At 48.3% G+C, this 25,159-nt stretch overlaps 1 protein-coding gene across 5 annotated transcripts in view; it reads right to left on the reverse strand.

The window, feature by feature from the left end:
- The window catches only part of VAV2 (vav guanine nucleotide exchange factor 2), a 133,403-nt gene that overhangs the window by 89,240 nt on the left and 19,004 nt on the right, over nt 1-25,159 (reverse strand). For all 5 annotated transcript variants that reach the window (XM_027687744.1, XM_027687742.1, XM_027687741.1 and 2 more), the window contains exon 2: nt 12,936-13,052. In XM_027687744.1, coding sequence (XP_027543545.1) covers nt 12,936-13,052 — 117 coding nt within the window. The remainder of the gene's footprint in view (nt 1-12,935; nt 13,053-25,159) is intronic.

Genomic DNA, 25,159 nt, shown 5'->3' on the forward strand with positions numbered 1-25,159 from the left:
GCCAGTGATGGGGTGGCAGTTTCTGCCCCCAGCCTCAGCCCCCCCAGCTCCAGATTTCAGGATCCAAACTGCCCAGGGTGAAAAAAGCCTTGAGCACTGTGCAAACGTTTCAGCACAGGTTTGCTCAGCACATGCCAAGGAGCAGGAAAGCAAACAGCCCTGCCTTCCCCAGACAGAAGCACTACAAGGGGTACGCTGCAAAGAGCCATCATTCAGCTCCTTCCTTTCCCCATCAAAACGTGGAACTTTTTTTTTCCCCAAAATTCCAAGCACGCCACAGATAATCATCAGTATCAAAGTCCCTCTTTCACTTCACCCTCTGCATTGCCCAGAACACAAACACATGGGGAGGAAAGCCTCCCTCTACATATCTTGCATCTCTTATCTCTCTCTCCCTGGGTCCTCTAACTGGTTTCCTAAACACGTGGGTAATGCAGGATGCTAAATTACCCCATACCCTTAATGAACACGACTGGGTAATGTCTCTTATCTGACCTTTCTTTTAGTTGGGTCACTCATATTTATAGTCATGCTTCATTTTCCCTTAAGTGTGCCCTGGTTACGGCATTTACTCATTTATGTTTCAGAGGAGAATAGGGATTTAATGGACCTAGAAATAGAATGGAGGAAAACCACAAAAATCTAAAGATCTGCTTGTTCTCCAGACAGCTTACACCAACAGGAACCTGCTGCGATTAATTTTAATCGATTCTTACCTCTTTACAAGCCTTTCTGTGGCAAGACAGAGCTGGGAGAGCATCTGGGAAGAGTAGAGTGCCTGAAGTTAAATGTTTTTGGGGTGTTTTACACTCTTGTAACCCAGGGTGCAAACAGCAGTGCCTCCTGAAACTCATGGTGTGACTTCACAGAAGCCAACAGCTCCTGGCACAGCTTTTTGAAAGCCAAGTTTTGCTCTCTCCAGCAACATCACCTGCCACCCCAAGTGGCAGCATCCACTCCCAAAGCTTTCAGCACTGCCCCTTCCCTGCTTTTTGAAGGTCCCTCTCACTGTGTAAACACAAAGCCCAAAGCTGAGCATTCCTGACCACTGACCATCATCCCTCCCTGGTATGTGCCCAGTCTCTCCTCCACCTAATCCAGGGCATGTGGTCTTAACTTTTCCCTGCTTTTCAAATTCTTCCCCTCTCAAGGTTAAAACTGATGAGCTGCCAAAGCAATGCGATGAGGTGGTGAAGGTTCAGGCTCTATTGCTCCTCTGAAGGATAACTGCTCTTCTGTGAGCCATTGAGCAAGAAGAGGTACATTAAAATCATAGATCCATAGAATCATTTAGGTTGGAAAAGACCCCTAAGATCATCGGGACCAACCATTAATCTAACACTGCCAAGCCCACCACTAAAGGGGGAAGGCAGGGGGTGTGCCAAGCACTCCTGTAAGGGGCAGTTAAACTTCTTTATGTGTCAAAACCAGCTGTGGAGGTGGGAGAGGTGCCCACAGCTCTGGAGGGCATGGCTGTTATCACACCACGACTGTCTCCTCCCCTGGCCACCAGCCCCTGTGCCACGCAGGGGCTGCCAGCAGGGCAGTCATGGGGCTGAATTTTGGTTCCCTATCAGCAGAACAGATCCAGCAAGGCCAACTGGGATCCAGCCAAATGTCTCTGCAGCCCACAGTCTATTCCTGCAGGGAGGATTCCTGGGGGATTTTATCATAAAGGAAGAGACTTCATGGTAGCCAAAACCACCAGTGCCTCAGGCCAGACTAGTCCCCAGGTCCTTCGCTGCAGAACATCCTGTGCATAGTCCCAGGGAAAACCACCTCTCTCCATCCCATCCCTGCTCCCCTCTCCAGCTCCCAGCCTGCAAAGAGGGGTGTGAGGGAAACCCAGACAGGAGCAACCTGTAATTTCCCAGCACAAGTCTGCTTAGCAGACCCACCACAAGTGCTTTGGAATCAGGGGATGTTCCAAAACTGCCCAGTCTCCAGCATTATGAATAAAACCTCCTCTCTGGCACTTTTCTTAAAGCCTCAGTCCTGCAAACCTTGCAATTACTTGCTAACCGAGTTTTCAGCTCTATTTTTCAAGTTTTCAGTCCCTTGCAACTGCAGAAAAAGCCCGAAGCATTACACAAGTGCTCCCTACTCACTTAAAAAAAGGCCTCTAGAAACAACCCCATATAGTGCTGTTTTTAAAACAAATAACTCACTTTGAAAGCACCTAAGTCATACACCCTGAATTCTCTGCAGCCTCAACAGATGACTGCACAGGAGTCTTGCTGCAAGCCCATGCACCCAGCCAGGCAGGAGAACATCCATGCAGAGCCAAGAAGCCCCTTCCTCAAGGGACAGATCTCGTGAGAAAATAAAGGATGTGACCACATACAGACAAAGAACCACCACAAACATCCCCGTTCCATACAGGGTTCAGGGTTTGACCTCCCCAGAATCCTCAGCCCCGCAATCCTCCTACAAGCCCTTCCCTGAGCTACCAGCTGAGCTGCTTCTCCGAGCCTTGCACCCACAGCCATCCCTGCCTGTCCCAGTTTACCCCTCCAAAAATTGCATCTGGCAGCTCATCAGGAAAAACAGCACTGAAAACACAGGCCAGCAGGACCCCAGCAAGCGAGTGTTAATCCCCTATCCTCCCTCAAATCCCTCACTGTCTTCCCTTTCCCATCTCCTGTTGGCATTTGGGATCTCCAGCCAATGGAATAACCATCATGTCCCAGTTTGCCCGGGACAGGAGGAGAAGTTGGGATCCAGGGATGGGCCGGCACTAATGGCGAGACGGCAGCCAGGGGGAAACTTCATCAGTGCACAAATGGAATTCGCCAAGAGGCATTTTAAGAGTCAATTCTTCACACTCCAGTAATTGGAACAATATTATGAAATAAAGAGGGGAGGGGGAGGGCGGGCGGCAGCGCTCACACTGAGACTTGGCTGAAGGAGGAAACGGGGCTGAGCAAACACCCAGAGTCAAGTGAGGCCCCAAGGCAAGAGTCCTTCACAGGGCTCCCTGCAGGCTGGACTTAAACCAAAAGTTTATCTGCTTCCCCACTCCACATTTTTCTATGCATGCATGTTTTTAAATAAAATTTAAAATTTAGATCGAATATGGGCTAATGACCCTGACCCAAATGCCTTCTGTACCTCAGACACACCATCAAGGTCAATGGTTTGGTTTTTTTTCTGCCACCAGGTCAATACATTCAATTCAAGGTCCTGCTACAGACTCACCTAGTGAGTAATAAATCCCTGTGCATGATCTAAGACATCATTAAAGTCTAATCCCATTGAGCACTCAGTCTCAAAAATTCAGATTCTCACACTGGAGCTGTCATCTAGGGCTAAAAAAAAAATAAAAAATCACAATACCTCAAATTGTTGCATCAGCTGAAAATGCTTAAAGCCATCTTTTCTAATATAATGGGATGAAATACCCCCATCTGGAAAAAAGAAATAGAACTCAACCTACATGCTGGTGGATCCATCTCTAACAGCCCCCTGGCCACTGGAGCAGGGAACTGGTGGACTGTTTGCTCTCCAGCATCCCACACTGGTGTGCCCAGTGCAGAGCCCCACACAGCCAGCTTGGCCACGGGATTTCGGATTTCCACGAGCAGAAAATTCATTTTTAAAGAAAATCTAATGTGCTGTGAAAATCTAGCTCCTGCAAAGGCAGCCTGGGAGCAGAACTGATGTGTGGGGTTCAAGACAGACCGACACTGTACAATGGTTACTCAGATCTGCTGAAAGTGGGACTCAGTCAGTTCAATTCACATCTGCAGCGAACTGTGATCTCAGCCCCGCTTCTGGAGCACAGAGGTCCCTTTGATAAATCTCTGTGTACAGGGACTAAAGCACTATTTCCGCATGAAAGAAATATATTCAATTTTTTCAATAATCTTTACAGTCCACTGGCTTGGAAGAGCGAGTTCCTCTCTCCCATCGGAGAGCTGTTGCACTCCATCAGGCTCAGGTGCTGGGACAGGGAGTGCGATGCTCCGAGCCCACTGTCTCACACCCTGGCTCTCCAAGCACTTATTTAAATCAATCTCCAGTTGTTTTGCCTTTTGTATGTGCCCAGAGAAGATGAGGATGTCACAGGAACACCCTTGAGATCACACATGGAGCTTACACCCAAAAATCCCCTCGGGACCCCCAGCAAACTGCTGGACCTGATTGATATGTTACTTCCAAGCCATTTGCACTTTGCTCCTTCCCCTGAAGTATTAACCACCTTTCCCGAAACTTCAGTCACAGGCTGTGAAATCCCCACCATCTGTCAGCCAGGGAGACATCTCCACCACCACTCCATCAGCCTCTCCCACACAACCCTTGCTCATCACGAGGAACGACTGCAAACATTTGCCAAGTCCACGCCGGCTCAAAAAAATTCCTAAAATCACAAACAAGAGGCCTGGAATAAGAATCCCTGACAAATGCCGTGTGTCCACATCATTAGCTTTACCCAGGGTGCATTAAGGCTGCTTTCTTGCTACCATGATTATACTTTAATAGCTAATTAGTAGGAAGGGAATGATGTCAAAGAGGGGAATGTCTCACTTACACACACACCATTAAGACAGAGGGTGTAAATGAAGTATCTGCAGCACCACCATCTGAGGCTCATTAACTGGGGCAGCCAAGCACTGAGGGCAAGTGAGGGATATGGAAGAGTCCACCCTGCTCCAGATCTGGAAGGCTGTGCAGCCACCCCACCTCCCCTCCTCTGCCAGGTTTGGAGCCAGGAAAGGAAAAACCTGCCAGAGCTGGAATACACAAAGGCATCAGTATGCCCCTTTTTCCAACAGGAAATTGATACCAAAGATACCCTTGCAGATGGTTTGCAGACGCGATGCTCATTCCAGCCTCACCTGGAATGTTTGGAGAGGAGCTTTTCAAAACCTGTTCACAGCAAATTGTCCCTGCCCAGCCCTGTGATCCCGTGTTATCACCTGGTTTGTTGTGTGCTGCACCCAGCACAGCCCCTTCGCACACACAGACCAACCTAACACCCTGCAGCTCCAGGGGATTTCTTGAATTTTCCATCCTTTCCATCCTGGCAAGGTTTTCCACCCTCCCTACCCCTTGTGTGTGCACACCCATTGCCCACACCCATCCTGCAGCGGGCAGGTGGGAAGAATCATGAAGGTTTAGGGATTTTTTAAAGAAGTATTTAATTTCTGAAGGAAAAGGAGGAAAAAAAAAAAAGTCCTATCTGGAAGCCCTCCAAGAACAAACAAGCAGCCCATTCTGAGAGCCAGTGGAACAAAATAGTCCGAGATGCTTTTTCCTTTCCCCTTTAACTTTCCCCCATGAAGAAGCGTGGGAGGGAGAGGAGGAGCCTCCCCATCACCCCTACACAAGGCAGACCTGGTTTCTAGAGCTGTCCCTGCTGTCACAGTCTCAACAACCTGGAGTGCCTCCAAATAAGGGAGACTTGAGTGAGAAATAGGGGTGCAAACAGCAAACCTCACCAAAACCACACTTCACTCTAACACAGAGGTTTCAACACATTTTTGTGTTGAAACACAACAGTCTGCACTGTTTATTTACTGTGAAACACAAATGTTTCTCTTCCAATAAGCAACTTTCTAGAAAGTACCTATCTGGAAGGAGCACAGAGGGACCCAGGGCTCACTGACCACAGTCCTTCTGCCTCTGAGCACCCCAATCCCAGGGATGGGGCATGGGACACCCAGGCTCCTCCTGGCATTGTGTTCAATGTGACAACTTATACCAACTCACCTCTGCTCCAAGAGAAAGCACCATTTCCTACAGAAGCATTTCCCCCCTCATTGTTCTTTACCCTGTTTCACAGGGAAGATGCTGTTCAGAAGGACTCTGAGCACTGGGGGTTGTGGAGTTCAGCCATCCCAGTACTTCCAGGCTGAATTTCACTTTCTGCCTGTTCTGCTACACCACTGTTAACACCCACATGTTAATCTGTTTCGAGAAATGTTAATTATTATTTATAACCAAAGCATTTGGCCTTGGGACAGTCTCACATCAGACGCTGCAGTTCCAGGAGGCTGAGAAATAACTGGAAGATTTTAATGAAGAAATACAAGAGCTCATTATAGAATAAAAAAAATTCCTTTTATTCCAAGGGTCCCTTAAGTGATATTAGCTGGGATGTATTTCCTTCCTTTCCCAAAGCACATGATGCTGAACAGTTAAGCTCAAGTGATGAGAGCTGCACTTAGAGCACCAAGACATACAAAGACTGGCTTTGCCTGCTGACATCTTGCACTCACAATAGTGCTCACTGTATCATTAAGTCTCAAATGCCCAATGACATAATAAAGGAAAAACATCTCAGGGGGTTCAAATGAAACCACAAGTTTTTTAAACAATGGCCAAACAATGCTGGATCACCCAAAAAAAGCCTGGCATCTCCCCTCTCCCCTTTTTGGAGACATGGAGTTGTAGGTGTTTTAACACTCACAGGTTTTTAAAAGTGAAAAAAAGATCCTTCTCTCCCTCATCTTGTCTAAAATTACTGCAAAGAGAGCAAGGAGGCAAATCAAGAAGGTACAAGAAAATCAATTTCATACACATTAAGGATATGCATTTATCCATGTCCTGATCAATACCTCTGATTCCTTGCATGTTAAAACACTTCCATCACTGCTCAAGGCCCAACAGCAGAATTCTCCCATCCCAACTACGGGAGTTATGAAAGATCCTGCCCATACTTGTTTGATCTGAAACATAATACCCCTTAATGTGACCCCTTGGAAAAATACTGGGGAAAGCAGCCAAGAAGAGAGGGGAAAAAAAAAAAAAAAAAAAAAAAAAAAAAAAGCAAAGCTTCCCAGAATGAACATTTCTGGCTCTTTCAGTTCCACTGAGAAGCTGCACATCTATAAACAGTCCGGATTTTTAAGTAGGGGAGAGAGGAAGGAGGAAAAGCAGAGAGAACTTGCCACAGCACAGCTAAAAGCTGCTCCTGCAGGGAATACCACCAGCACTGGTGTCCAGCTCCTGCTCCAGCCCAGAAGGCAGAGCTGGGATGTGGCACTTCCATCTGCTCCAGCATGCCCATGCTGATTTTGCCCAGTGGGAAAGGAGGTGACAGCAGGGCCAGAGGTGCTCCCAGCTGCCCACCTGGGTACAGCCCAGGAATTTCACAGAGGCTCTGCCCTTAGGATGGAGTAAAAGATTAACTGTGTTTCATCAGCAGCTTGTTGCCCATGCACAATTTAAGGCTGTTACTCACCCCCCCAACCACCACAAAATGGCCCTTTCAACATTAACTGCCACAGGAAATGGGGAAGATTCACAGTCCACCAGATATTCCAGGGTAATACTCAGAGCAGGGAAAAATTTCCAGGATTTGGAGCCTAAAAATGTACATTACAGAGGAGAGGCAGCACCACCACATCCCTCACGGCAAACATCACCCCGGGAATGGTCCTGTGCACGGTGCTACACAGCACAAAGCACTGTCTGGTGCACGCTTGACTGGCCCCAGAGATCTCTAACTCACGTGCTTGTGTTCTAGGGAAGTTCAGCATCAGGGTTTCCTGTCCACACTTGCAGTGTTCCAGCTGAAAACAGCTGCTGGAGACACTGCAGGTGCCAACACAGCCTCCCACGAGCCACAGCTGATGCAAAGAGGATGGGGGGACCTTCATCCCCAATTCCAAATGACAAGCAGCTCCCAAGCCCAAAGGAACCCTCAAGCTGGCAAAGGGATGGAAGAACAAACCCAGCCCATGCTGCTCCAGCCTCCTTTTGCCATTTGTAGCATTCATCCCAACATCCAGGTCCCCAGTACAATTCCAGCAAGGTCATTTAAAACACAGGTGGCCAAACACCTGCTGACCTCAGAGCACAAAAGGGAGCAAACATCACCCACAGCTCCTGGGAGCAACTGGGGAGTTAATCATCAACTGGCTGCAGTGATGACCCTGCACAGGCATGCAGGGCTGCCTTTCCCACAACTCTCCTACGCTTCCTGGAGCTGGGAAGGACTGCAGCACCCAAGGGCTCTGGGAAAAACCCTGTGGGCAGCATCTGGGTACTGATGTTTCATGTGAATTTTCAGCCGTGGCAAGGACGGGGAAGGCAAGGGGTTAAGCAGGTTTCTTCCACACAATAACACACATAAATCTCTTTGCAGGTCAGTTACTCTACTGTTCCCTCAGGAATTAAAATAAATAAATAAAATACACACACCCTTCTTTTGGAGAATTCCTCTCACCTCCCTCCCCACCCGCCCTGTGCCAGTGATATGGCAACTAGAGCCGTTCTCCACTGCCATGGGATCCCTCTCAGCACACATCCAGTGCCACAGAGCAGACAGCTGAGGAGCTGGCACAGCAGGCCACAACATAGGAAGCTCTGGCCAGCTGCCTGGGCCTCTGGAGACTGTAAAAAAAGGGACAGTCACTGGCCACAGCACGGCAGAGCCAGGATGGGACGTCAAGGTCAGTTGCCAAGTGCTCCTGTCAACTCCCAGGCACTGCTTCATGCACTCAGTGGTGGATAAAAACCCCACACTGCTTTTAATATGCCCTTGGCTCCAAGAGGTCAGAAAAAACCCTGAAAAGTCAAAATGGGAGAAGGGAGCTGCTCCCACCACCAGCAGGTTGGGCTGGCACCAGGTTCGCTGTGTTACACCAGCCATTCATCTAAAAGCTTTGCCATTTTCAACTACCTATATTAATTCATATAAATCTCCCCCTTTCTCTGCTCAAACTGGGTTAAAAAAGCACCTTTAAAAAGACTGCTGCAGGGATAGTGACTTGTACATGACATTAGAGATGATGGAGGGAGGGGAATTCTCGGCAGAGAAACAGAGAGAAACACAAACCACCAACTCTCGGTTATTAGTCCCCTAAATAATTCTGACAATGCTCCCCACCCTCCTGTCTGAAACCAAGCAGAAAACAGAGTTTTCTGATGCTCTGGCAAGAGGGTGGGGTGTGGGGGGGTGTGTCAGAGAGGGACAGGGGGATGGAGCAGTTGAGCCCCTTTGTGGCTCTACCACTCTGTCCCCATGGCTGGTGACAGGGGACATCTCACTTTTGAGATTCATCAGCCATGGTGCTGGTGATGAATCAGGGGACAAATCTGCAACAGAATCCAGTGAGGACAGCCTGGATCCCCCCAGGGCTTTCCAAGAGTGATCCACACCAGCTCACTGGCAGGAGGAAGGGGACACCTTTACACTAAAAAATACCCTGAATATATGGAGTAATAACTTGGAATTTATCAAGGGCACCATCACTTTAACTCTGATTTAACTCCCACCTCCAAGGCAGCTCTTGGCACAGCTGCTGGAGCGTGCCAGGCTCAAGGCCACCCTCCCCACCACCCACATCTCCTCCCAGGCACTTCAGACACACAAGGTAAGCCATGAACGAGCCCTGCACCAGCCACCCACGAGTCACATGCCAGTGAACCTCAGAGGGTTCAGCTGAGAGGGAGGATTGATCCAGATGCCCCTCCTGTGCCCTGCTCAAGCTCTGAGGTGGGAGCAGCTCTCCACAGGCTCTGGACCAGAACCAGAGTGGAAAACACTACTTTAACCTCAGCACCAGCATCTCCTCATCTTTCAGCTGACCAGTGAGCCACTTCCCTTTTTCATTTTTAGAACAGCATCACTTCATACCCAGAGTCAGGGGAGGGAGGACCTCTATCTTGCAAAAAAAAAAAAAAAAAAAAAAAGAAAAAAAAGCCTTTTTTAAACAGTGCAAGAACTTCAACAGGAATTCAGGACAATTAAATCCACGTCAGGAGAGCAGAGAGGAGCAGGAGGCTAATAAATGGCACGCTCCACAGGTTTATGAATATTTGAACTATATTTCTTAAAAAAAAAAATAGTACGTTACTGCAAGTTATTTAAAATGAGTAACTCCCTTTAATGAACCTTGGTACCATCGTGCTGACTAATAGAGTAATAAAGAGTTTAATCCATATTTATGTACATTTTATGTCATTACAGTTGGTGCCAATAAATTAGCAAGTCCAATAAGAGTTTGATTTTATACCATCACTGCTATTAAATGTGCAACAACACACCGTACATGAGCACTAGCTTTTCATTTTATTTAATTTCTTTTTTTCAGGAGATAGGCTGTGCTAGCAGAGAGTGGGTACAGCAGGGGAACTCAGTGCTTGTTCCTGCAAGATCAGATCCTATTTAGGGGTGAAGCAATAAAAACAGGGAGTTTATTCCTCAGAGCACTGCACACTGTGCTGCTTCTGCATCCTGCAGCAGGACACAGCCATGGAGAAACACTTCTGCAGGTGCCAGTGGTGATTATGGAGAACTCTGAGGCACTTTAAAGTGATCAAATTAAAAAAAAATAAACAAATTAAGAGTCAGCTGGTAGAAAACTATATAACTCTGTTCTTTTAAGGTGTCTTAAAAGGGCCCAGATAGAAACACAAGCATCAGCACCTCAGGTCGCTTTTGGAAACCTCCGTCATGAAACACAGCACGGCCCTTGTCACACCAGGATTGCTTAATTAACTGGATATTGAGGAAAAAAAGGGCTGTGAGCAATTTAAAGTGGCCTTTTGACCCCCCTGGGTAACTGGGAAATACTGCAGATGAGATTACACGGAACATGATGCTTGTTTTTGGAAAAAGCCTGCGCGCAGCAGTTACCCAACATCCCACCAAGGCAGAGATTGAGCTCCTCAGCTCCATGGGGATTTTGGCTGGACAAACCCACATGGTTCACAACCCCATTTCACCAGCTGTTATCCTGGTGACAGTTAAGGAATAACTTCCCAGGCTTAAAGCTCAAGGAAGTAGCAAAACCAGAGATAAAACCTCAGGCTCCTGGACTCGAGCAGCCCCCAGACACACTTGCTCTCCATCAATCCTACGGCAGCTCCTCCTTGCTGAAGCCCCGCCTCAGAAGCCAAATGGAGTGATGGAAAACTCACTCAGAATAACAGCTGGTCAAGGCAAGACTGAGGGATCTGATTTTTCTTCCGCTTCCAAAGCACCAGTGGTTTTCTTACACCAAGAAACCCCGAAGATTCCAAAGGACAAGCCCTTTATGTAAGAGGTTGGCACCACAGAAACGCAAGTCCCCGCCCTCCTGCTCAGTAATTACACTGCACCAAACCCAAAAACTGCTAGTAATTGCTGTCCCACTGCCCCTTGGGTTTGGAGGAGGGAAATAACTATTTCAGTGGCATCCAGAAAGGAAACACCCAACACCACTCCACCGAGGCTTCTCTGCAATTAAACGCTTGACTGTTACTGTGCTCTGCTCAGAAACGTCTCCTACACGGTGTAAGTGTCTTGTAACCCAAAAACACTGTTGATCTAAGGAATTCATAGCTCCAGGAAGAATTTTTTGTGCGTGAAGTCTGTGTTTGGCCAGTGGGAATGTGGATTAGAGACTCCCTCTGCTCTCGCTGTGACTCAAAATTGAAAGGAGCTTGGGTCAACAGCAGATTTTTCCCTGTTTATTTGCTTTGCCACTGTTGAACGCAGATCTGAGGATAATGTGGGAATGAAAGGTGGCAAAGACAATGGGAATGTTTTGACAGGCTTCCAGAGGGATTTAGGGTGGTGCAGACCCGAACAGCTGATACCTCCACCAAACTGATTAAAAAAAAAAAAGTTTTTTGTATGCAAAGTCTGTGCTTCCCACATTTTATATGGTTGATTAAGGATGATGCACATGAAAATAAGCAGGATACAGTAAATAAAGTACATTTGGATTTCTTGGAAGTTTATGACATGTTTCTTTCCCAAGTCTCATAAAAAAATCTAAATTGTCATGAGGTGAGAGGGAATGGCAAATCACCTCCCTTTCCCAAGTAACAAACCTGAACCTTCCCCCCAAAAAAGTGAACAGGAGGAGGGAGTAGCTGTTCCCTAACCACACCAGAAAGGAAACCAAAGTGTGCTCGTCAGCTGACATGTTCCAGCAGTGTTTAACACCAGGCTCTATTAACAGGCATCCCAGGCAATTTGAAACAGCACAAAGCAAGAGACAATGTGACAATAAAGCAGCATTTTAATTAGCAGCAGTCCTTTCCCTGGCCCAAAAGGTTCCTTCTGTGCATTCATATTCCCAGAACAACGAAAGCCTTCTTGTATTTCATAAATCAAAAAAACTCATAAAACAAGGCCCTGCAATTGCACATTCCAGATAATGGTCCAGAAATAAATTAGGCAATAAATATCAAATAATATATCCCCATCAGCAGTGAAAATCTACTCTTTGGATAATCAGAAGGGAAGATGCCTTCCAGCAGCTTATGCCTGGTAACTCGAAACAGGTAAAACAATAGAGAGCTTTAATAAATCTTTTAACACCTTTTCTGCTGAAGAATATAGCAATTGTCCTGTGTAATAGCTTCCCTGAGCCCAGTATCCATCAGCCCTGATGCAGTTGGTGTCAAAACCAGGGAATCAGAACAAGAGCCACTTGTCAAAATCAGGCAGAGCTTTCCTCCCTTGCAGCTGGGCCTTGTTCAGAATTTGGTGCCAGCCATCACTTACAGCAAAACACATTTTTGAGAAACTCAGGGCACTCATTTCACCCTGGCATGAAACTCCCTGACCCCCACAGACACTCACTGGCCACATGACAAAATTGATGGTGACTTCAGCAAAGCTATTTTGCTTTGCAGAGGTGGCAGCAGCTGGGGAAGGACTGTGAGAGGTCCGGACCCTGTGAAAGGTCTAATTCCTCCCCCCCCAAAAAAGTCATTTTTCAAGTACTTTATAGAGTCTGATCCCAGAGACATTGTAATCTAAAGCAGAAAGCTTGAAGGCTTGATCTCCCTTCACTGAGGACACAGCAGAATCCACCCCTAAATATACCACGAGCACAGGGGAACAGGTGCTCAATCCTTGGGTTAAAGGTGCAGAAGCTTCTCAGAAAACCACAAAACCTACATATTTTCATCCAAAAGCAGCAACACAAGCCCAGAGGACCAGCAGTGCCAGAAGCATCACCTCCCAGGAGCTCAGGAGTAACTCTTACCTTTCCGAAATCCCGGACATCGAAGAGGTCGAAGGGATCAAACAAATCGCTGTTCCTTAACCCAAATTTGTCGTGACACACCTTCAGGAAGGTTCGGATGTTCTTCAAACAGAGAAACTGGGGAAAACAAAAGAGAAAAGGAGGGAAAAACGTGAGTAGGACAGGCACAAATTGCAACTGATATTTACTGAGTTAAATTCACGTGCAAGACAACTTAACAGGGACTTAGAAACTTGCACTGGAAAGCCAGGCACGAGTTTATTTGTTGTTACTGAAGATTTCGGACTCCGGGTGCCCTGTGAGGGCTCCTGTGTTCTCAGCTGCACAGCAGAAACAAAACACCCTTTTGAAAAACAAATTTCTCACAAGGTAACATTGCAGAAGGGCTGGAGAACTCAAGCCAGGACACTTCCCTTTAAAGGCCAAAGAAAAATATAAATTACAGTTGATGTTCTACAGAAGGCCGGTGTTGAACTTTTAACCACTTCCAGCATGATTGCATCTGGTTCCCTACAGAAGGGGCACATGTTACAGCCTGGAGAAGAGAAGGCTCTGAGGAGACCTTAAGAGCCCCTTCCAGTTCCTAAAGGGGATGGAGAGGGACTTTGGACAAGGGCATGAAGTGACAGGACAAGGGGGAATAGCTTCACACTGCCAGGTGGCAGGGCTGGATAGGATATTGGGAAGAAAATCTTCCCTGTGAGGGTGGGGAGGCCAGGGCACAGGTTGCCCAGAGAAGCTGTGGCTGCCCCATCCCTGGAAGTGTCCAAAGACAGGTTGGACCTGGTCTAGTGGGGAAGGGTCCCTGCCCATGGCAGGGGCTGGAACTAGATGATCTATAAGGTCCCTTCCAACTCCAACCATTCCCTGATTCTATGACTCTGCTACAACACTCCTTGTGTGTGGTGCTCTACATCCACACACATGCAAACATACACCCCTAAAAAAGACTGGGACATTGAAAATCTGGTTTTTTGCTTTGGGGAATGAAACAACTGACAATTTATTCGAGTACCATTTGCTCCCTGACCCTCACACCTCCCAGATGCTGAAGGTACCATAAACACCAACAGACTGACAAAAACACAAACCAGCCACATCCAGCCCATGCCAGTCCTGAGGCTCAGCCTTGGGAGCTGCTCCTGACCCAACTCAGATCCTGTCCCCAAGACCAGAGACTGTTTCCACAAAGCTTTGCTCATCTTTAACCTTGGCCCATTTGAAGAAGCAGAAGCCTCAGCCCTCCAGGGACCACCCTTGATTATTCAGGGAGGTCAACTGGCAGAGCAACGTTATCCTTCTCTTTCAAGAAAATCCTGTCTTTGACTACAGCAATAATTGGTTGTTTATTTGGGAGCATCAGGGATTCTGAGGTCTGGGGACTCCAGTCTCGCTCCAATGGTGCTGCCTGGCAGCAGGGGCTAAGAGGAAAATAATAAAAATCTGCTTCATTTCTGCAGCTGCATCACCTCCATCCTTCATCAGGATGGGCTGACTCTGCTGAGCCAGCCAATTAACTTCCCTTTTTTCTGCAGCCTCGTTACAAAATACCTTCAATTCATTGCTCTATTTTGAAGCAACTCTTTTTTTTTTTCCCCTCAGCAAATTCCTCACAAATACCTAACAAACATGTAAGAATCCCAAGTAAACCAATCCATTAAAGGGGTGAATCACCCCCACGTGATAAGCTGCCTTTGGGTGGGTTTGCCCAGCCCGGTTTTGTCACATGGCACCATCTCTGCTCCCCAAGCTGTCATCAAATACACTCCACGTAAAGACACTGCTTGCAAACTTCACCCAGAGTTCAAAGCAAAATAAAAATAGCTTAATTTTCTTTTAATTAAACGAATCAAAGCAGAGTCTTCGGGGCCATGGTATCTCCGCAGACACCACCACAGTGCAGCTTGTTATCACCGCATTTGGGATTAGAGACGGGGTTTCCAGAGGTGGATTAGCAAGACCACCTCATTAACAACAGGCTGATTCACCTACACAAAGAAAGGAATAACCTTTTACCCTTCTCCCCCACGCCAGCCCCTCGACATGGGGCCGCTGAGTGACAGCAAAGCTCCCCCAGCACAGGGGGTGGCACAGGACAGTCCCATCACATCAGAGTTTTCTCATTAGACAAGCACGTGCCAGAGGCAGAAACTGAAAACAAATCTGGTTTTCTAGGGCATTCCTCTATCTCACATAAACACTGCAGTAAATATAAGTGTCTAGACAGAGGTTTTTTTCGGAATTGCTTTACAACCTCTCTTGCTGACGTGGGTTATTTCATAACTTTATCTTCTGGGTCTCTGCAAGAATTTACACCCCAGGCAAACCGGCTGCTTGCAGCAGGGCCGCGTGTGCTGCTGCACTGCAGTCTCATTGATTTCAAATTTCTAGGCATGTGTTTATTTTAAATCCTTTTAAGCCTCCAATTTTGAAAGTTAATGACACAGGTTATAGCCACAATTACACACAGCAAGACGCAAACTTCCTTCGCAGAACCGCCCTGCCCTTCTGCAGCATTCCCTCCTCGACTCCCGCTCATCCCAGGCTGGGCAGCATCAAACCACACACTCGTGGAATGACAGGATGGTTTGGCTTGGAAGGGACATTAAGAATTATCCAGTTCCACCCCCTGCCATGGGCAGGGACACCTTCCACTATCCCAGGTTGCTCCAAGCCACATCCAACCTGGCCTTGAACACTTCCAGGGATGGGGCAGCCACAGCTTCTCTGGGCAACCTGTGCTGGTGAAGGAACTGAAGGCCGAAGCTGATTTTGCTCATCCAATTCAGCTCTGGAAACCACCTCACCACCAGCTGCTAAATATGTGCAGCAGTGTGCCTGCTGCAGTGCCAGTGCCCTCCTGCAGCTCCAGGTGACATCAAAGAGCCACCACACACACAGCCAGCCAGGTGCTGAGTGTGGGCAGAGGACAAGCATCGAGGAAGGAACCATAATCTATTTAAAGAGTTGTTGAAAAAGGCCTGATGTAAAACACAATAAACCAAGGCAAGAAACCACAGTCCCCCTCCACCAGCAAGGAGCTGGCAACAGATTAGTGTGGCCACCACACTAATCACAACAAAAGCCTCCGCTCAGAATGACAACTGCAGGTGGGTTTCAACCCCACCTGAAGTTCAGGTGGGTACACTCAGCGTGGGTGTTGGTGGCACAATTTCTTGCACTGTTTCTCTCGTCAATCTACAAAGTGTTATATTGCACCTTTTTTTTTTTTTGGCATTTCGAGGTCAGTTTGCTGTTGATGGAGGATCATGAATTCTTGGCTCGATACAGTTACTCAACGGCCACATGTTAAAATTAGCTACAATTTAATATGGGCTGTGCCGAGGCCATTTTATTCACCAGTCAATCACACCTTTGGACAAGTAGACGTCTTGCAGGAGAAAAAGAGAGAGAGAGAAATCAATGTTCTCAATGGGGCTCATTCAACACCTGTCAGGCCCAAAAATCAATGGTGTCATTTATAGGCTTCGAGCAAGACTGTCACTGAGGCAGGATCCCTCGGTGCAAGGGACATCCCAGCCCTGCCACAACCCTCCTCCACATCCAAAACAGCCTTGGAACCCACCAGTTGTGGCTTCTGGGGACTGGCACCACCAGCAATCACAGAAATAGACCCGAGATCATGGCAACTTCCATGGATATCAGCATCTCCCACTGCACCGCCAGCCAGGCTCCAAAAGCAGCCATGGCACAAGTCCTTGGCACAGGCAGAACATCCTGGGCACTGCAAAGCCCAGAGAGGGAAGTTATCCAAGCCAGAGCAAGGAGGCAATGAGGGCAGGGATGGGACTACCACGCACAGCAAGAAACACATCTGGTTAAACAAAATACCTTGAAGGTTGACAAGAGATGAGAAAAGCGTGGTCAGTTCTGACCCAATCCTCGGAGGGTTTTAAAGAATCAGCATTAGAGAGAGGCAGAAGGGTCCCATCACCTGCACTCACTCAGTTTCAGAACAGATTCACTTATTTTTAACCACTCTGCAATGTCATGAAGTGAATAAACTGCTAAAAACTGCTCTCAGCCACTGCTCCCACTGGGAGCCCACAGTCACCCTCCTCCTGCACACGGGGAGGCCAACAACCCCAATGCCTGGGACACACTGGGAGCTTCTCAGCGGCTTCTGGGATGTCCTTTTGTAAAGAGGGTTTTTACAATCCTATTTCTTTTATTGGATTCAATAAGTTTACAGACACACAAAGGGTCTTGCTGCCGAGTTTTCATGTCACTCAAACTTGTCCTGCAAACTCAGAAATGCATTGGAGATGCCTTCAGTGGAGATCAAAAAAGGGGCAGTTTGGTATTTGAGATAACTCCAGATACTCCAGCACTTGGAATAAATCCACTTTGCACACCAGGAGCTTAGCAGGGACATGCCCAAAAGGCATCCCAGAGCTCTGCTGCTGCACCCCAGGGCAGGAAGGGCAGGTCAGATGTTTCTGTAGATGGAAACTCCAGCTCTGGGGGTGGGAGGGGAGCCCATGGGAGGGTGCAGGGCAGCTCAGCACCTCGCTCCTCCCCACACCCCCACGTTAGCCACCACCCCTCCCTGCGGTCCCTGTATGACTGGGCACCCCTGGCACCTGCACTGACTAGACAGCAGCCATTTCCAATGCAAATTTGCCAGAAGAGAGCCACCTACTCGAGCACCTCGGGGTTGGGTTGGAAACGGTTCAGCCTCAGCAGAGATGATGACAAGCTTGAAGGCCACATGTGCTCCCGACTCCCACCAAAGGGGCTTTGTTAAAGGAAAAATAGAATCATTTAGGTTGGGAAAGACCTCCAAGATCGAGTCACACCTTTATCTAAACCATGTCCCTTAAGTGCCACATCTACACCATGTTAAATCCCACCAGGGATGGTGACTCCACTTTCCTGAGCAGCCTGTTGATGGCAGAGAGACAGACTAAAAGCTGGAGAATGCAGCAGAATCTGCTCAGCAACCAAACTGGGATCCCAGGTGGGATCTGGAAGACATTCACGTGAGCAGAGCAGCCCCTGCTCCCTGCAGCTGGGATGGCACAAGGGAGGGAGGTGCAAGGCTTGGGAGTCTCCAAAGAGGCATTTAACAACGTGATAAAACACAGGAAAAGGAAAGAAACTAGAGGGGACGATTCTGTCTGGCAGGGCAGGATGGTGCAGCAGCTCACAGCTTTTTGGAAAGGGGCCTTTTGGAGAGGGAGCAGCTGCGGGGGGCCGGGGTTAGAGCTGGGGGGGGAAGCGGGGCCACACACAGTGACAAACGGGGCATCTGGGCACAGGGCCACGCACTGAGCTGTGGCCAGAGGAGCTGTGGGATTGAAACTGGTCCTGCAGCATGCAAGGAATGCTGCAGCTCTGCCTTTCGAGATAACCCGCTGACGAATGACGAAAGTAACTTTCTTTAGTGCTTCCTGACCGTGATGTCAGATTTCCTCTTATCTCGCTGCAAAGCACCAGGAGAAAAGTTGAGTCCTCAACAGGGGAGCTGTGAGCATCTGCTTAATCACAGGCTCTGCAAACGGGGAAGGGAGGGTCTCTCGTTGGGAAAACACCTCGTTTACAGCGATCAGTGGGGAAATGGGTATCCCATGGTGCAAACCTCTATAGAAAGCTGAAGGATGCACCTCCTCCAAGTCATGTCGAGTTCCCCCGAGCTACTCTGACATTGCAAAGAAGCACCAAAACTCCCTTGGCTTGCTCCAACAGCAAGAGTGGAGAGAAAATCCAAGAGCATCCAAGTACTCAGCAGGAACTGCAGCCAACAACTCTGCATGGCAGGGGGTTGGAACTAGATGGTCTTTAAGATCCCTTCCAACCCAAACCATTCTGTGACCTAAAACTGTGCAAATCACAAGTTTTATCTAATCTCTCCAAATGGCTCAGCCCCATCCAGCTCACCTCCACATCGAGGTGTTACCAGGACAGTTTCAGGAGCAGTAATTAGTCAAAAGCACAAGTGGAGCTTGTATTACTCCCACCAGCAGCACGAAATCTCCCGTGGCTTTGTTCCTCCTGGCTTTGTTCCTCCCCAGCTTCACCCCATTGTCTCTGGTGCAGATGAGCAGCCGCAGAGACAGCGCAAAACATCCCTGCAGAAAATTCCCCCTCTCGCTCACATTTGGATTCAAGTCACAGCTCATCAATTACTTCAGATGGACAGATTAAATTTCAGGTTGTTGGACAGCAGATTTATCTATTGAGAAGTGGAGAACGAAATTATTTCTCAAACAGTTTAGCACTATCATTTCCCCCCCCCTTTCAAAGACATTCCCATCACTGAGCGCTCCCGGGCTGGGCAAATTCCACTTAGCGAGGCTGATTAATGAGCCTGAAACACTGATGAGGGCTGACCTCTCCACAGCTTCTCCTTCCCCTCACATCCACCCATAAGCAAGATTTATCCCTAGGAGAGTACCTGAGGGAAAGCAACCATTTATTTTAGCAAACACCCATAGCTGGTCACTGGGAGGACTGGGTGAAGGCAAACCTACACAGCAAGCAAAGGTCCTTCCTGGTGAGAAGCATCAGCCTCAGAGGGACTACAAACCTTCCACACCTGGCCCCAGAGAAGCACACCACAGATCCAGGGAGGCTGTCCAGCAGCAGACCAGCACACTGGGACAGGCTGCCAAGCCCTACATCCTCACACCTTTGCTCATCATCACTCTTTAACTGGTCAAGCAGACAAAGATCTTCCAATTACCTTACAGGAACTTCCCATCATGGTTATGGGAGCTCAAAGGGAAGAGGTCTCTCAGATAACCACGTTAAAGCTCATGAATGGAAACCAGAATATACACAGAACTGTGAAAACAACTAAAAATAAAATTAAAAAAATAACAAAGAGGGGCTCTGGAGTAACCTATTAAATACCTAGAAGTCCCAAACCTCAGCCCTAGAGGCAGAGGAATGGCTCCCAGCACTGCTCAGAGTGGGCACAAACATTAACCAGAGCTCCCAGCCTGAATTTCACACAAGACATGAGCTACTGGAACAAGGTGAGGACCAGTGGCAAACACCTCCATGGTGGCAGACGCTGGGAAGAGGCGAGAGGAACAAGAGACAGAGCACAGGGTCAAATTATTTAACCCAGTCAGTGAGAGATGCCCAAGAACTGTTCAGTGACAGACTGAAGTATATATTGAGAATGTATAGATGTGCTGGCTCTGCTTGCAGAAGTCTGTGTGAGGGGAGCAGCATTGTCACCCCCTGGGCTGCAAGAGCTCATCCTATTTTATCTAAGGCAACTTTTGCTGACTCTTGAACTCTCCCTGAGGACTGCCAGGTTTGTTTCCTTCATTACATAGGTTTCTTCAGAACAAAAAAAAGGGAAAAAAAGAATTCCAGAAGCGTGGCTAAAACCCCCATCAGGCAGCTGATGAGTCCAAGATAACGCGGGGCTGGAGGAGGGGACAAGGATCGAGTGACATCCCCCAGTTTGGAGAAGGGAAAAGACGTCACAGGCGAGCCCAGATGTTTGTGTCCTCGGAGGCAAACTCCCGACAGCAGCGATGACCTTCCCAAAGCTCAAAACCACATCTGAGCCCTCCCTGGTGGCAGGAGAGGCTCGTGAGAGCCCGTGCAAGGAGCCCGCAGACTCCCCGGGGGAGCGCTGGGCTCCGTCCGTCTGTCCGTCCCGCCGTCGGGGGGTCACCCAGCGGCACACACGGGCTCTAAATGAGAGGAAGGAAGCTGCAACTTCCCAAAGAAAACGGCGGAGCTGCCGCCGATGACAGTACTTCCCTCCTTTGTGGAGCCCTCCGAGGGCTGCAAACGCGGGGCTCCGCTGAGAAAGCCGGAATTTGTTAAGGGAAGGGCATTAATTGCCTTGGGGCGTTTTATCAGAGATGCTCACGGGGTTTGAAATTCCCTGATCCCACACCCAAGGTCTGGACAGCCCAGCCACCCAAAATCCAGCGGGTCCAACAGGTTCAGCACGGGTCCAAACCCCAGCCATAAGTCTGAGGTTTGTGTCACCAAAACCCTTCCCGCTGAGGTTTTAGAAAACCCCAATCAAATCCCTGCATCGCGTCGGGCTGCTGATTGTACTTCGGAGATTTATCTTTCAGGATGTCCCTGTGAAAGAGATCTGCAGAGCCACTCCCAGGAATCACAACAGCTTCTCGAAAAATCAGGTGGGCACAGCCCTCTCTGATGGCCCTGATCTCCACCAACTCCTGGGGGATGGCAGGGCAGGGAGCAGAGGCTGTTTGCATCCTCAGTTATGGATGAGTGTGGGAAGACCACCAGGTATCAGCATCCTACTTCAGAGGAAAAACCCAGCTGGACCTTCTGAGGTTCATCAGTACCACAGCAAATACATCCAAAGTGGTTCTTTTGGACTTTCCCACAGTATCCAGGAAGCTCTGACTCCTGCATCCCACATCTGGGGTGTCTCCACATCCCTACAGCAGACTGCCAAATCCAGCCTGGGCTTCAGTGAGCAACTAGATCTCAGACTACAGAAAGTTTGGGAGCAGGAGAGCTTGGAGGGATTGCTCAATCTGCCCACATTTGGCACCCTGAGAGTCCCCTTCCACATTCATTAAATCCAGCCCTGTTCTATTCTTGCTGGAAGACATGCAGCTCCACCAGGAAAACTCAGTTAAGAAAGTGGAAAAAAAACTAAAACCAAGAACCCCCAAACAAACAAACCCAAACCCAAAACAAAACCAAACAAAAAAAACCAGACACAAAAAACCAACCTCCCCCTAAAAAAAAGGGAAAAAAAAAGAAAAGAAATTTTAAAAAAGAGATGCCTTGGCTCATACTATTGACATGAAGTCCTAAACTCATGTTTGCCTCACCATGGCTCAAACTTCATTGCTCAGAAAACATGACCACAGATAAAAGATGGAAAAGGAAAATTGTGATTAGAGCTGGTCAAGAAACAAGATACCTTCCCACGCACTGAGTTTTAGGCAAAGAAAATTCAAAACATTTTGGCCAACCCAAAGCTCTGAGATGGGACTTGACCTGAACCATGACAATCAAATTATAACAGACCATTCAGCTGCTGTTAAGGAAAATGAGTAATTGCATAACCCTATATAGAGTTACACTGCAATGACACGCTTCCAGAGAACTTTCCAAGCAGCCATTGTTCCCCTGCTCCTCAGGCTGGCGCAGGGAATCGGACCGTGATGAACTTTTCACAGGGCAGTGGTGAGAACAGCTACAGTGCATCTCTGAGATGAGTCAACAGCAGCCAAGTCAGCAAATCAGGCCCTGTCACGTCAAGTATTTGGTCCAGACCTGAGGGAGGACGCCCCAGGCAGCAGCCTGCAAGCCTGGGCTAATTCAAGGAATTCACACAGCTGATTTTTGTCTCTAAAACCAAGCAGCCCTATGTAAGTGCTGAAGAGACAAGCTCTGAGACTTTGGAGGCAGAAGAGAACCATGGGGTAGGTGCCTGCTATAGCTGACTCCAATGTCATTTATGCAAAATTGTCAAAGCAGGCTGTTATTAAATAATAACCAAACAAATATGTTGAATTGAAGGCCTTTATATTGATTTTATAGGAGTCCCATATGAGCCCAGTTTTGAAATACTCATTGATATCTGGAAGTGTTCAAGGCCAGATTGGACAGGGTTTAGAGCAACCTGGTCTAGTGGAAGGTGTCCCTGCCCATGGCAGGGGGGTGGAATGAGATGAGCTCTAAGGTCCTTTCCAAACTAAACCAGTCTGTGATCCCCAGGCCACCCCTGAGCTGATGGTGCCACAGCTGCCACCGTCAGACAGAGGCACATCCTCATCTCAGTGCACACACAACAGCCTCACTGCAGGCACCCCATGCTTTCCTCTCTTAAAACACCCCAAGAAATCTTATTTCACAAGTTCTTCCATCAGACCACCAGCATGCAATCTTCCAGCATCCAAAAGATTTTTCTGGGAAGAGCTTGTGTGGATGCCATTGGATTAATCATCCATCATGGGTAGATACAATTTTTCTACACACAGTCATGATGTTGGGTGACTCGCTTCCAATTAGACTCACTTCACTCTCAGAAAGCCTCTGCAATTACAACTAAATGTGTTTTCCTCACTGAGAGACGTGCCAAGTTACCTGCCAGGAGGCAGAAATGGAACACCCAACACATCCATCCCACTGAGCCCCAGCAGCACATGACACAGAGGGAAACCACCACTGAAAAGCAAACACTCAGCCACGAGAAATATTTCTAACGGTGCCTTTGGTGCAGCTTTTACCTTTTAAAATTGGTGATGGAGGAAAAGAACAGCTTGGAAAAACTGCAAACTTCTGCTGTTTTGAGATTTGCAGAGTCCTGTCTTGCAGACAAGTTCTGGAGATGATAGTTCAGCTTCCAGATCACCACAGGACCCAGAAGTGATGCTGGCAGAGAGCTCTGTACCCTAAAGGATGGAAACAACCCGCTCCTGGTGACGGCTGCTGACAGACACCTTGACACCCAGGCTGTGTTACACCCTCCTGGACTGCTGCCCAGGCTGCCATCTACTCCCTGAGCCTTGCCAGAAACCAGGCCAGTGGGTTTGGTGAAAAACAGCCCCTAAATGTCACACCAGGGGCCAGGATGGCATTTTTAGAAGTAGAAAACAAACACTCAGAACATTCTCTTAATGATGCCAGGTAATGAGGCTGAAAGACACCCTCCAGCTCCTTCCTAAAGAAGGAATTAAAGCCAGAACACTATTTCTCACATCCCGGGTAACTGGTGCAGACCTGCATATGAAATCGAGCTGCATTTTTACAAGATTAAGCCCACAATGTGCTTTTTAATAGGTCTCTGGATGCCTGTGGCAGCACATGGGGCTCTGCACTGCATCAGCTCCTCATGGCAGAGATGGGGCTGTCTTGGAGCAGCTCAGCAGCTTCTTCAACCCCAAAAGCAGCAGAAATGGGGTCGTGGGGTGTTCCTGGGCCAACCAACCTGTGGATTGCTCCTCCAGGCACCACCTCCCAGCATGGGGAGGTGGGAAGAGCAGGCAGGTGGAAAGACAAAGACAGACCTGCCCCACAAACCCTCTTATCCAAGAGGAATTTCTAAGGAAAAAACTCATGTGTTACAGGATCTACAAGGCAGACCTCGCTTGGGGAGGGAGCACCCACTGCGCAGCAGCTCTTCTGAGCCTCTTGGGTCATGAGGAATGGTTGAGCATCGTATCTCCTGCTATGGGCAGCAGCAGGAGCTGAACCAGAGGCTGGCAGAGCTGGGAGAAGGGGCCTGGGGCTCCTGTACCAGCATCTGGAGGCTGCCTGTGCCTGGGGACCGAGGAGGGACAGGCAGCCCTGAGGCCCTCGGAGCCGCTCGGAGCTTCTTCTCCTCGGCTTTAAATAATAAGTGTTTTGTTGCATTTCATTATTGGGAAGAACCCATGCTGTGAACAGACAGTGTGAGCTGGAGAACAGGAAGGGTTTTTGTTTTTCCCCAGTAGTTTAACTGAGGCTCATCAAGTTTTCCAGCCCCGAATTTCTCCTGCGCAAAAGGAACCTGAAACGGAGCAGCAGGAGTGGGGAGCACCTTTGCCTGCAGGGTGACAGCCTACACAAGGCACAGAAAATTGGTGTGGGTTATTAAAAAAAAGGTCTTAATGGAAGGAAAAATAAAAAGTTTTATAGCTTAACTGCTTTAGTCCTTGTGTTTCAGATCCAGGACCAAGGGCAGACAGACAGATGTTGCTATAGAGCAGCAAGGGGGTAGACAGATGAGGTTGGAGCCATGGATGGGACATACCATGTGTCTGGCAGAGCCCCTGCCATCCCACATCACCTATCCATCAGCCATGCCCAGGAGAAAACAGCCAACAAATCACCCATTTTAAAATGGAAAAGGAAAGGAGGGGGGGAGAGAAAGCCTAGCTGGGATGAATCCCCCCCTGCTTTGTACTTTCCCCCCACTAACAGAAAATGTTTCAAGTGATGAACCCACAGTTGGGTACTCAGCTGGGTACTCCCCTGAGTCTTCAGACCTCAGCAGGTTTCAGAGTACATCCCAAAATCCTACTTGGCATTCTCCTATCAACCCCAACTCCATTTCTTGTGTATGAGGAAAGGAAAACCCATCCACGAACACAGACATGAACCCACATTTTTCTTACTACCTCAACCCCTCATGCTGCCTTTGGCCATTTGCATTCAGGGTATCGGTTCCTCTCCCTTTCAACACTGCAAGGAAATTAATTAACTGAAGGGTAACTGTAAGTATCACAAAGCTTGGGAGGCCAGCACAGGAAATCTGA

This window comes from Neopelma chrysocephalum, unplaced genomic scaffold (assembly GCF_003984885.1).
Source record: "Neopelma chrysocephalum unplaced genomic scaffold, ASM398488v2 Primary Assembly neopelma1_74, whole genome shotgun sequence".
NCBI classification, from domain to species: domain Eukaryota; kingdom Metazoa; phylum Chordata; class Aves; order Passeriformes; family Pipridae; genus Neopelma; species Neopelma chrysocephalum.